This window comes from Pundamilia nyererei, unplaced genomic scaffold, assembly GCF_000239375.1.
Source record: "Pundamilia nyererei isolate P.nyererei 1_Seehausen unplaced genomic scaffold, PunNye1.0 scaffold00003, whole genome shotgun sequence".
Lineage (NCBI taxonomy): Eukaryota > Metazoa > Chordata > Actinopteri > Cichliformes > Cichlidae > Pundamilia > Pundamilia nyererei.
The window spans coordinates 3,025,738-3,039,030 of record NW_005187404.1 but is presented as its reverse complement, the minus strand read 5'-3'; the positions used below and the strand labels follow the sequence as shown (position 1 = coordinate 3,039,030).

At 43.1% G+C, this 13,293-nt stretch overlaps 1 protein-coding gene across 2 annotated transcripts in view; it reads left to right on the top strand.

Annotated features, from left to right (window-relative positions):
* Positions 1 to 12,995, top strand: part of LOC102206981 (galactosylgalactosylxylosylprotein 3-beta-glucuronosyltransferase 1) — an 83,721-nt gene extending 70,726 nt beyond the window's left edge. The window contains exons 5-9 of one of the 2 annotated variants that reach the window (XM_005720667.1): positions 579 to 650; positions 756 to 1,267; positions 7,651 to 7,947; positions 11,186 to 11,288; positions 11,598 to 12,995. In XM_005720667.1, coding sequence (XP_005720724.1) covers positions 579 to 650; positions 756 to 1,267; positions 7,651 to 7,947; positions 11,186 to 11,272 — 968 coding nt within the window. In that variant the 3' untranslated portion in view covers positions 11,273 to 11,288; positions 11,598 to 12,995. The remainder of the gene's footprint in view (positions 1 to 578; positions 651 to 755; positions 1,268 to 7,650; positions 7,948 to 11,185; positions 11,289 to 11,597) is intronic. The other variant, XM_005720668.1, reaches the window with a different exon arrangement.
* Positions 12,996 to 13,293: the final 298 nt, after the last annotated feature.

The following is a 13,293-nucleotide window of genomic DNA, read 5'->3' as shown; positions in this document are numbered from 1 at the left end:
AAAGAAGATACCGACAAAAGCAACAGATTTTCAGTAGAGAAGACCTTGCAGATTTCTTGATGCCTTGATACAAGAGTTTGCACCTATGGCCTTTAACGAGAAATGGCAAAATCCAACATTATGTCATTGCTGTTTGACTCAAAAGCTTACAAACCTCACTGTAATAGCACACATGTGGATGTGGATGTTTAGGCCTCTCTGAAGTCAAATCCATTTGAACTGTGAACACTGGGTCTAGAGCAGGGATATCAAACTCAATTGATGGGCCACATACAACCCACTGTGATCTAAAGTGGGCCAGACCAGTCTTAGTGTAAAAAAGTTTAACTACCACTTGAACCCTGAGATATTTTAATATAAGAAGAAGAGCAATTTCAACAATACAGGGGGTGAGAGAGTCTGTGGTGGAAAAGGCATGTCTACAGCATTTACATACATGCCTTTTTTCTTCCTTTAAAAAGAAAAGCCCAAAGGCAACACCGGGGGAATAGCAGGGCTCATCCCTCCCTCGTCTTGCACTGTCTCTCTGTCCATCAGCTGTGTTATCCTCTCACGGTGCCTGCTTTCACTTTTTGCAGCCTGTCACCATCTAGTAAAAGAGATCTTTATCATTCCAGAGAGGCTTGCAGTTCGCCACCACCGGCTCTCAGGTACACTTTACCCCCATTGGGTTTAAGTCACCTGAGGCAAATATAGAAAAAGCAGCTCAAGGTTACACTAATGCCTTACATGTCTTCTTATCCCCACATCTACAGATGATGGCGTCGAGGGCAAGAGGGAGGCAGGTGGCCAGGCGCAGGACTCCAAGGAATACTGTGCCTCAGATAAGGACATTGTGGAGGTGGTGAGGACAGAGTATGTGTACACTCGGCCTCCGCCCTGGTCGGATGTGCTGCCCACAATCCACATCATCACCCCCACATATAGCCGGCCCGTTCAGAAAGCTGAGCTGACACGGCTAGCAAACACCTTCCTCCATGTCCCCAACCTGCACTGGATCTTGGTGGAGGATTCCCAAAGGAGAACGCCTCTTGTCACACGACTCCTCCGAGAAACGGGACTAAACTACACCCATCTCAATGTAGAGACACCCAGGAACTATAAGCTGCGAGGTGACACTCGGGATCCCAGAATTCCAAGAGGGACTATGCAGCGGAATCTGGCCTTGCGGTGGTTGAGGGAGACGTTCAACGCCAACAACAGCCAGCCGGGAATCGTCTACTTCGCTGATGATGATAACACATACAGCCTGGAGCTGTTTGAGGAGGTCAGTGGCTGAATTGTAATAAACATAACAAAGTTGAGGACACATTCACGTTGTTTGTGGGCAGGAATCAGAAAGCGTACAGCCCACACCCCCAGTATGAACACGAAGAGAACTTATAGTTTGAAAACTAAGCAGAAACGCCAATCCAGCTTTAACTGTGTCCAAACTGCTGGTTGTCTCTGTGTACTCTGGCTTCCACCCACAGTCCAAACACATATACAGTGGAACCCCGACTTACGAAATTCATTCATTCTCGAGGATCTTTCATAAGTCGAAATTTTTCGCAAGCCGAAGCACCCATCGCGCCTTTTGAGTGAACAATAGGCTATAGGCTAATTGCTAACTGCAACAACAATACGTCGTTTAAGTGGAACAGCGAAACGCAAGTAGAAAAGCCAAAGGGGTTGTCACATGATTCGGAAGGCATTGTGGGCATTGTAGGCATTCTGGGCTCAGCCAATCAGAGCCAGCGGATTTCATATACCGGGCATTTTGTCCTAACACGGGCAGAAATATTGCCGCTAAGTGCCTTCGTAACTTGAATTTTTCGTTAAATGGGGTATTCGTAAGTTGGGGTTCCACCGTAGTTAGTTCATGAATCTGAACTGTCCAAGAGTGTGAATGATTGCCTGTCTCTCTGTTTTTACTCCGAGACAGATTGGTCACCTGTCCAGGGTGTATCCCTGCCTCTCTCCATGAGATAGGCTTCATGATAACTCCATGAAGCTAACTGAGTAATTGTTCTTAAAAATATCGGTGCAAGTACATTTGCAGATGTAGGTTTTTGTTCAAACATACACTATGCATGTACTCAGATCAAAATGTGATATCATTTTAAAATCGTCCCTAATATTCATGTTTGGTGGGGCAGTCGCAGCACTTTCACCAACTTGGCAAATATGCTGCCAGCTCTTATCTAGTTATAAAAAAAATCTGTTACTCTCAAGCTCCATTAATCTTTCAGATGCTCCACTTGAGTTTCTGAAACACTAACCACGTGCAGAGTTGATGATGGGTATTTCTGGGGGAATAAGAAAGGCCTTAAAGCTCAGAAGCCATTCAGCTATCAGAGGAATGACTGGAATTCTTAACAATGTTTTAAAATCATTTTATGCACTGCATTAAAAATAACGGATTGCACCTTTAAATAGTTATGTGAGCAATATATTGTGTCTGTGCTTTTTGGCATACAATGTGTATTCTTTAGAGAAAAAGGACACTGGACATTTTTAAGTTCTATGTAAAATAATTCTTGATATACTGCATGGAGTGCCATATATTATCTATCTGTGTTGTATATACTCACTGTTACAGGAGAAGTGGTGAGGCGTGGGCGGATTTGAACCATAAATTCTTAGTTGAAGTACTTTAAACTCTTAACAAGCACAGTTGGTATCTGAAGCCAGTTGGGAGAAGTTTGGGCATGTAATTAGTACATCTCAGGCCATCCATCTTGACATCAGTTGAATTACCTGAGCGGACACGGTCTAGGTCCTCCGAGTATGTGCCTCAAGTCTTGTTAGTAGTGCCGACAGGAGCCGTAGTAAATGGAGCGCTGGTATTGACGGGGCCTGTCATTACCTTTCCCTGGGAATCAGCCAAAGCGCTTGGTCTCGCTCAAAGGCTCTCCATCACCTCCAATGGGCCTATTTATGGTCCAGAGTAATGGCCCCAAGGGGCACGGAGAGAGTCATGGAGAGGGAAAGGCAACACAGAAAAGAATAAACAAAAAAAAGAGGTGACAGTAAGATAGACAGGGCATGGAGAGTTGGCTATTACTGCAGTAAAGATGGCAAATGTTATTAAACAGGGACTCAACAGGTAGACACATGGGTGACCCCTTCACCATGAAAAAAATCGAAAAAAGCAGTGAATCATTTGCATTTACTAATTGGCAGCGCAATACTGCAATACACAAGTTGTACTTTGAAATGTTCTCCTGTCTTTTGCAAACTAATATTGTTAATGTCACTGAGATTTAGACTAACCAGACACTTTATTAGATACACATTGCTGGTGCTGGGTTACACCTCGTTTTGCCCCAATTGTTTGTGGCATAGATTCAATACTGGAAGCTTCCTCTGAGATTTTGTCATTTTCAACTGCACATCCACTTTTCGATGATCCATGCTTTCACCGGGCAATGTTTTTCCAATCTTCTAATCTTCTATTGTTCAACTGTAGTGAGACCATATGACCTGTGACACTCGGTGTGGTCTTATGCTGCTAATAACTGTTTGCTTGAAGGTTTTGATGTGTTGTGCATTCAGAAATGCTTTTCTGCACACCTGGATTGCGTGGTATCTGGTATATGTGGTATGGTATGTAAGTGGATATTTGAGTTAATGTTGTCTTCCTATCAGCTTGAAACAGTCTGGCTATTTTTCTCTGACCTTTGGCATCAACGAGACATTTTCAACTGCATCACACTGGTGTATTTTCTATTCTATGGACCATTTGCACTTTTGGAAAAGTTTGGAAAAATCCCAGCAGAACAACAGTTTGTAAAATACCCCAACCAACCTGTCTGTCACCAACAACTATGCCACGTTAATAGTCACTTAAATCACCTTTCTTCCCCATTCTGATGCTCAGTTTGGTCTACATGCCTACATGTACTGAGTTGCTACTGTGTAATTGGATGATTAGACCTTTTAGTCTACATTTAAATGCGGTGTTTCAAATATTAGTCAAACATACAAAAACAAGACACTAACCCAAAAAGCAGCTAGCATCCAAAAAGACAAGACATCACAAAAGACTACATCACAGATGACTGCCAAAAACGCTTGCATGCAGTTCTTTTAAAGCAGCAGGGAAAATGAATATCAACAAGCAGCAGCAATTCACCTCAGCAAGCTCAGACTGACACAGACACAGTACACTTCAGGCACAATGCTCTGTGGCAGCAGGGTAAAGTCATTGTCATCAGCTGCTATAGAGGACACTGCCATTACTGCCACCGACACATAGCCGGTATCTGAATTCAATCTCAGTCTTTCATTCCAGCAGCAGTTACTTTGGCAGACTTTGGTGCATACAGACTGTTATTAAGAGCCTAGTTTTTAGGTCAAGGCTTAATGAAAACTTTATGAAAAATTCATGTACCACAGTAAAGACCTACATACAGTATATTATTGAGGCCTCATGAGATGTGCTTTATTCCCAAACTCCAAAAAAAGAGAAACCTATTTACTGTTTATCATGCTATTGTTAAGACTACTCCAATTTAGCTGTCAGGCAGGCTGTCGGCCACTTAAATCCAAGAGAAAGGAGCAAACCAGCAGTTTAACAGAGCTGGATGATATTGACAAAAATATAGCATCCAGACACATCAGTCTTATCATTATATTTGACTACTGGGGATTTGAAAAATGCATTTATTCTCACAACAAACAACCCAAATAATAAAGACATACTAAAAAAATCTCTACGTTAGCATTTGAAGATCAGATAGAATGGTTGCTTATGCAAGCCAATGTGTCTCTTTGATTTTCTTTATTGTTGGTTGTGTAATTTGAATCCTATAATGAGGATAGATTTTCTAATGAAATGAACAGGATTCCAAAACCCAACCATGTATTATGTAGATTTAAGTATGCACATTTCTATTGTTTGGATCAAAGAAAGAAACAAAAAACAAAAGAACTTAATCCACAGACACTACCAGCTGCAGCAGTGGATGACCCTTCTGTTTCTGTTATCTTCTCTGCACCCTTAAGGATTGATTAATGCATCTGGATGCTTGCCTTCTTTTCTCTGCTAGAGTTTGGGGCTCTTGTTTTTTTTTCCCCCTGCTGTCAACAATTCTGCATTCAAACACGAAGCTTAAATGCACACATTGGCATCCAGTCACAAACTAAAACATCACTGAAGAGAAAAAAGAAAAGAAAAGCTGTATAGATACATCAGATTCACCAGAATGAGGCGGGGTGGGGGTGACTTGGGGGTGGGGGGGTGGAGGGGGACTTGGTTGCATTTTCATTTGCTTGGCTGCCGGCTAAAGAGGGATTTGTGCTACTTTACTCCAGCTGATATTCCCAACAGAAGCAGCAGGCGTTCTCATTTTCACATGGTCTGTGTAGATGGGGAAAGTGACAAACCTCTTCACGCTGCCTGTAAAGAGCCTGATTCATTGCTTGTTTCCTATTGTTTTGAGTTATACTGTTAGGAAAGGGATGCAGGCAGGTATTTTTTGGGCAAGATGATGGATAACTTTACTTGTGGCCGGACTGTAAAAGTGTGAAAAAAACAAGCAAAAGTTGAGACTGTCTTCAGGACAAAACAGCAGCTTTTAAGACTCAAACTCAGATGTTTATTAAGGAACAGCCTATTCTCACTCCTAAATCTTCACCCTGACCAGCTGATTAAATATAAAACGTGATAATGGTGCGCAGTAGGCGAAAAAAAACACTCTTTGCAGCTGCAACAAGCTTCCTCAACTGCTTCCGAAGCACTTCCTGATCTACAATAGTGACATCAGCTCGCTACATTTAACAACAGTTTCATGGCATCTGTTTCCATTATGGTCTACCTGACAACTCTGTGTGTTCGAGTGTGATATCAAAAGGTCCAGCGCAGGCATTGTTGTGAGATGATGTTGGAGAACCCACCCCCTAAGCAGGAAAAGAAAAAGAATGAGCATGAAAATCCCTTCCATGCGTGAGTGAAGCCTCAAAGTTAAGATTCATTTATTAAGTGTAAACCGTGAAAGAATCAAGCAACAATTTGGTGACCGGAAACTACCAAATTTCTAAATGTTGTTTTCCCAACAAAACCCTGTTGATAAAAAGGCAGGATAATGTCATTTAATCTCAGCTTTGAGGCGAAGCCCCTTAAGCGTAGCAAAGAATGCAACTCTCTGATACACAACAAGCTACAAAAATATACAGCCCCTCCCTATAAATTATCACTATCATATACGCACATGCATGTAAGCTTTTAATTTACAGAGCTCATTAAGATAGTACAGACAGCTCAAGCTTATCTGGGTGAGTCGAACAGTCATTTCCCCCGAAGCTCAAATCCAATCATTCCCATAAGCCCCTGGGCTGCTTCATGCTGTTCAAACCACTTCTCTCTGGTCACCCAAGCTCTTCGTGCAGCAGCCCATCAGATCACACACCGATCTAACGCAGCAACTCATGCGCACTGTGATATTTGCATGTGATTTGCACAAAATCGCAATCTACAAATACACATTTAGACAAGTAAGCTTGGGTGGATATTTCAGCTCAATTGTGTTAATATAGTGCAATGTCGCAACAGCAGTCATTTCAGTGCCTGAGACATAAAGATCGTACAGCATTATAGAGGAAAGCCCACTGTTCCCGTGTGAGCAAGCGCTTGCTTGGGAGTGGAGAAGAGGGGGTCTTTATAACAAGAACAAACTTCAAGCAGAACCAGAGTCAGAGAGAGCAGCCATCTGCCAAACCCAAATTGGAAGCTTGTTCCTCAGGAGACGAGCCTGAGAGCTGAAGGCTCTACTTCCTATTCCACTTTTGACAACTATAGGAGCCACAAGCACGTCTGCACCCTGTATAAGAGTGAAGTGCTCTGTCGGGGTAATAATGCACTATATAACGTCATTAAGATATGATGGGCTTGGTCCTTATGTGGAGACATATTTCATGTTCTGTTCTGACGGGGAGCATATGGTTATGGATATTGCCTCCATGTGTTCTCCTATCATCTATGCACGGAGGCGCTCTCTCTTACAGACACACACACACACCTTTATTTTAAATTTGGCCTTCCTATGGAGAGGCACCGGCATCATTATTTCTGCTGCATTGAGTTTGATTAAATGACTTTGCTGTTTCTAAACCTTCCTCTTCCCTCATTATAAAAATGTACCTTTTATGGCTGCAGCAGCTCTTTCTAGAATAGCGAAGACTCGCTGAGCAGCAGACAAAGAAGAGGGCGGCAAAATCGTTTGATGCTGGAAGATTAAAGGACGGGGGGGGGTTAAAGAAAAAAAGAAGAAGAAGAAGAAAATGGTGGCTCTGCGCCTTAAAGAATTTCCTCAGTCATCGAGCTACCAGGGCCACTTGCTCTAATGGCTCTGCTACTTCAAGCCCTCTTGGCACTGCCCCGCGCTTACTCGCTTTAGATGCCTAATTATCTCATTGTAGGGCAGCTGTTGAACAGTGTGTGTGATCTGCCTTCATCTGACAGCATGTCAGCTTCGCAGGCCACAATAGCTTGGTCAATATTCTTTCAGAATGAATAGCAGCAGCAGCTCTAAAAAGCTTCTGTCCGTGCTCTGCTGTAAAGCCAGCGGCTGATGCTCAAATACTGTTTCGCTGTCATGTATGGTTTTTCAGTTGACTAATTTGCTGTCTTCCCTTGTCTGTTTCTTCCCCCCTCTCTCCTCTCGCTAGATGAGATCGACTCGGAAGGTTTCTGTGTGGCCTGTGGCTTTTGTGGGTGGCTTGAGGTACGAATCCCCCAAGGTCAATGCAGCCGGTAAGGTCTATGGCTGGAAGACGGTGTTTGACCCCCATCGGCCCTTTGCCATCGACATGGCTGGCTTTGCCATCAACCTGAGGCTCATCCTCTTCAAGCCACAGGCGTATTTTAAGCTTCGCGGGGTGAAGGGAGGTTACCAGGAGAGCAGCTTGCTCCGGGAGCTTGTCACACTCAACGACCTGGAGCCGAAAGCAGCCAATTGCACTAAGGTAATTTCCTTGATTTTGGGGGTTAGTTTTTCACATGTTTACTGATGTTAAGCAGCTTGCCTTGAGCGGTTTGTATTTCAGGGATTTGCTTCAAACAGTGAAGGCTCTCTGTCTTGTAGAATTAAAATCCTACAAGACAGAGAGCCTTAAACACCACTCTGCTTTTTTTTTTCCATGTAAAGGGTCACAAGCTTTACAGGCTTTACATGATTTGAAATGTTGTGGAATAATGGTGTAACATAAAAAGCTAAATGGAAAAAACTCATGTAAAGGACCACAAACCTGTTATGATGTAAATGTACTTATCACAACTTACCAGAGCATTATAAAATAACGACACTAACGCTAAGCTGGCTTCATACTCCGTTTCTGATTCTAATGGGGACAGCATAGTACAAAATATATTTGGTATCCAATTTTCAAGACTATAAAGTATCATGTGGCAGGGCGTGGTCTGTAGCGCCGCTGCTGGGAGGCTAACACACCGGAGCTGCCTCAGCTCATCACGCCTCCCCTGCATTTAAGTCTGTACTGGGTTTTGAGTTGTTGTTATGTGTGTGTGTGCGGCTGGAGCTGAAAAGCTGCAGCCAAGGAATGTTACTGAGAACAGTAACCGAGAATAAAAGTGTAACAAAGTGAACCATGTGGTCAGGTCTGCCGTGCATCGTTTGCATACCAATCATGCAGTATTGTGCTTCCAAGCAGCTTCACATAGTGGGGGTTTTTCACTTTTTTGTAGCTATTGGTCAAGTGGTCGTCACCAATAGTTCCCCAGGACTTCTGAACACTTTTAAAAGTTTTTTCTTTTTTGTTTTTTGTTCATTTTCAATCCTAATGATTTTCTTCACGATTCAAGATTCTTTGCCTAGCCTTGTTTTGGACTGGACCAGGTTTATGCCATTTGTGTGTCCGCTTGACTTCTATAGATTCAATACATTTTTTATATATATTGCTAAATCACAAAAACGGTTACTGCAAGGCACTTTATTGTAAGGTAAAGATGCTAATTATTATGGAGAAGATCCCAACAATCAGACAACCCCTATGTGAAAGCCATTGGTGACAGCAGGGAGGAGAAACTCCCTTTTAGCAGCGTCCAGGAGAACCAGGCTGAGGGGAGAAGGGAGGGAGGAAGGAGAGAAGACACACTGTGGAAGAGAGACAAATTTTAATAATATTTAATGATTAAATGCAAAGCGGTGTATAAACACAGACTGAAAAGAGGTGAGTGAAGAAACACTCATCAGTGCATCACAGGAATCCCCGCTCCATAGAACCATTATGCCTGTGCATAACCCGCCTTGACAAGTTTATATGTTTTTAAGTGCTGAATCATCCCACGACATGAATTTCACCAATCATTTAGACTAAGAAGAAAGAGCGGAAAGAAATCCACAATACGTTTTCTCGCAGCGTTAAAATCAAGCCCCCTGCTGAGCACCACGGTCGGCAACAAAGAGAATTATTATTAGTTTTCACAAGTTATGTAATAGTCATTTTTTTCCCTCTCTTTTTGCTGCTTAACACTATTGGAGCCAAACTGTTGTGATTATTCAGAAAAAATAAAAGCATTAGCAATGAGAGTGTGACTTTCTATAAATAATCGAGATCGTCAGAGAATCTGTTTGTAACAACAAAACACAGAAAGTCTCCTTCATAAGAGAGGTCTTATTAATTATTAAAGAAAAAGTTTGACATTTTAGTGCACATGCTTACTTATATATGACATTTTAGAGCTGCTGTTTCTTTCCTTCCAGCCTTTGAGCTAAAGATAAGCCAACTGGCTCCTGGCTTTTGGATTTAGAATAAACAAACTTAATTGACTGAGCCCTCACCCCCAGTCCTCTCTCTGGGGAAAAGAAAAAAAATCCTAGTCCTCTTTGAGAGTCAGAAGGTGATGTATTTCATGAAAAAACTTGATGGTTTTCTAATGGTCAGAGTGTCTATAAGTTTAAGGCTCTTGCAAAAAAGTTGGAAATCATTGATTATATTTCCCAGGCTGCCCTCGTGCTCTCTTGCACATCCACACACACACTTGAGTCAGTAGCTTGAGGCTAACAGCAGCAGCAGCAACACAATTTTTTCTCAGTACCCGTTCCACCATTCCTGCTTATGGCCAGTGGTTTGGGTCACTTCACTCTCTCAGGGCAATGGGGAGTCAGCCAGAGGGCTTGAGCTAGCCAATATCCACACCACAACCCCCCCCACACACGCGCACAAATAGACGCACACACACAAATACAGATACATGTAGAGAGAGCGAAAGAAGAGAAAGGAAGGGCCAGTTTTCTCCCGTTTTTCTCTGCCATTCAGAGGGCCAAATGAAAAGAGGGGATTCAGAGGAGGGCCGAGAGAACGGAATTGGAGTCGATGGAGAAGCGAGGACGTCGGGGTGTCACGCTGATTACAGATGAGTGCAGGGACGGACTGAAGGGCGGGAGCGAAAGGGTTAGCGGGAGAAAGAAAAAGATGGAAAATCGTGCTCAGGCATCTCTCTTCCTCATAATCTACCACTTCAGATGTAGGTTTGATAATTAACCCCCCCCCTGCGCACACATACAGACACACACACACCTGAGCAAAGTGGGAGTGGACTCCTGGCGTATCTCACACGAGCCCAATGCATAATTCATGACCAGCGCTGCGGCAAGATGAAAGGAGGAAGGGTTCCAGCACAGTGGAGAGGAGAGGAGGGGGGAGAACATGAGCTTGACACTTACAGTTTCTTCTCTCTCCCTGTTTTTCTTTTGCCGTCCTTTTCCTGGATGTTTGTATGCTCTCTGTGGGCCAAAACCAAGCCAGTGTAAAGGCTCGATAGCAACAATAGTACACCCGGAGGAAGTGTGCAAAGAGCTGCACCACAAAAGCAAAGGAGCTTACACAAACTGTGGTGTGAAAACATTTTTTTAAAACTAGGCTGTCATTCGGTGGTAGCCATTAACCCCATGGCAAGGAGAGAACTCTTTTACACAAGCTAAACTCAGAGGGCTTCATCATATTTGTAAGATAAAGCACTCCTGTGGTCTCCTGTCACTCCCTTCTAATGCAGGGTTCACACTCAAGTAGCTCTTTGCACATAGGTGGGGGGGCTGGAGCTATAAGGGAAATTGAATGTTTTTGAAGAAGATGAGGTGGAGTGGGAGCTGACCGGGGAGCAGACTGAATGGGTGCATTAAGGGAGCGGCATGTCACTAATGTTCCTGCTTGTTTATCTCCATGCTGTTTTTTTTCTCACCAGATACTCGTTTGGCACACGAGAACAGAGAAACCCGTCCTTGTAAACGAGGGAAAAAAGGGATTCACAGACCCCAATGTGGAGATCTGACTGCGTTCCCGCCACAGTAAGTCTGCGCTTACTGAGCCAAGAGTTGTTACTGAGCTCAACCTTTTGTTCACTGGCAAGCTTCATTTACAAATAAGGTGAATTTAGGAGGTTAGCGTCACCTGATCTCGCCTGGTTAGCCTGTAAAAGGAGCATTTATCATTAATGTTTCCTGATACGCCATTCAGTCATTTTCAGTGCCCCTCTATTAAAGTCCAATTAGCTGCTGTCCATTATTAAATGTCGCCAAGGAAATAAACAGGTTTACTGAGATTAAATTAAACCTTGGTGATCTTTTTTCAACCCGTCTTAATCCTTTCCATTGCAGGTGGCTGGCCTCTGAGCTGAGAAGGGAGAAAACGGCTAAGCTTCTCGATAAGTGCTCACATCTTAATCACGAGGAAAAGGAAAAAAAGGAGGTGGGGGGCATTTAAAGAGGGACTTAATCCTCTTGACTCAATCTGACATTTTTTGTTTAAAAAAATATGGACCAAAACAGTACATAATGTATTGTATTAAAGCACAGATTATAGCAAAAAGGCAGCAGATATTTGTCAGGTCTGCCACCGATGTGCAGAGGAGACAACAGCAAAGGAAGCCTCGCAGGGTTGGTGGGGTGGCAGGGGGGGCGGTGGTGAACAATGGCGCGCTAAGGACAGCCTAACAAAAGAGACAGCACAATACGAAGAAGGAAAAAAAAGCATACAGACAGCGGATTCAGCCAAACAAGTGTTTTAAGAAATATCCACCTCAAATTTAAAAGAACAAAAAAAGAGGAAATAAAAGACAAATGGGGCTGGATCTGCACATCGTATCCCCCCCTGAGAAATTCCTCATGGATTTAAGGACACGGCCCACATCATCCGCCTGGATAAAAAAACCACACACAAGAAAAAAACACCACTCCGAGGAGAAAGACGTCTGATGTGGATTTTTCCTTTTTGAGCGAACGCAAACATAGACAGGGAAGGAAACTTCTTCATTTCGGTTTGCTTTAAGTTCATTTAACTGGTTTAGGCGTTTCACATGCACTTGACTTGCTAGTTCAATACTACTGACTCTTGCCTACATTTACTCTGTCCATTTTATAGTCATCCATCATAACTCGTACACTTGAAGACAGACTGCTGTTGCACACGTACCCCTCTGTGCTTCGAAGCTGAACTGTACAAGTAAGCATCAGAAACCTAACACTCTCCCTAGCACTTAAAAACACACAAATGTTCCTCTGTGACGACATGTATAAATACTAATTGAATATGAGAAGAGTCAGAGGAGGGGTTTGACAGATGCATTGTAATTACTGTATTTCTATGTAAAGAAGAAGAAGAAAGAGTCCCTTTCCCTGGTAAATTCCTTAGAACGACACACAACAAGGCACAGGTTCACAATGGGTTCAACACATGGAAAGAGTAATAGCACATCAGCATCATTAACGTGGCAGATTCACAACCGCTGCCCTGACACCCCCCTCCAAATCTACCCTTGACTTCATCTGCTGTAACTTTGTGAGTTTTTTGCAATGCAGAAAAACTCAATGATTTAATATTTCCCTTTATCTGTGCACAAGCACACGCACATCTGCCCCGGACCTCATAAGTCTGCTGTGTATAGCCCCCCCCCCCAAAAAAAAGAAGAAGGATGAAGCGGCATCAGAGCCTACACAGCCGGTTTTCACAAAGCCTGTCACTTCCTGTTAGTGCTAAATAACCCCCCCAACCCCAAAACATAGAGAATTATTATTATTAGTTATGGCCTCCACATATGAAATCAAATATTAAACCCAAGCCTAAAGTAACAGTGGGCTACAAGAAGAAAAGCACAATGAAAATCAGTGTTATTTTTGCTAAAGATCTGGCAGTGAGGTGATGTTTTCTTTGTGTGTTAGCATCCATGGATGTCAAGAAATGGAGTCTCTGCTCCTCTGAACATTAGACATCAGTAGGTACGACGCTGCGCTGCTGAAAGTTATTCTGCATCTCGTATAATAGAGTCTCTCCTCTGCTTGATAAATCATCCATCTT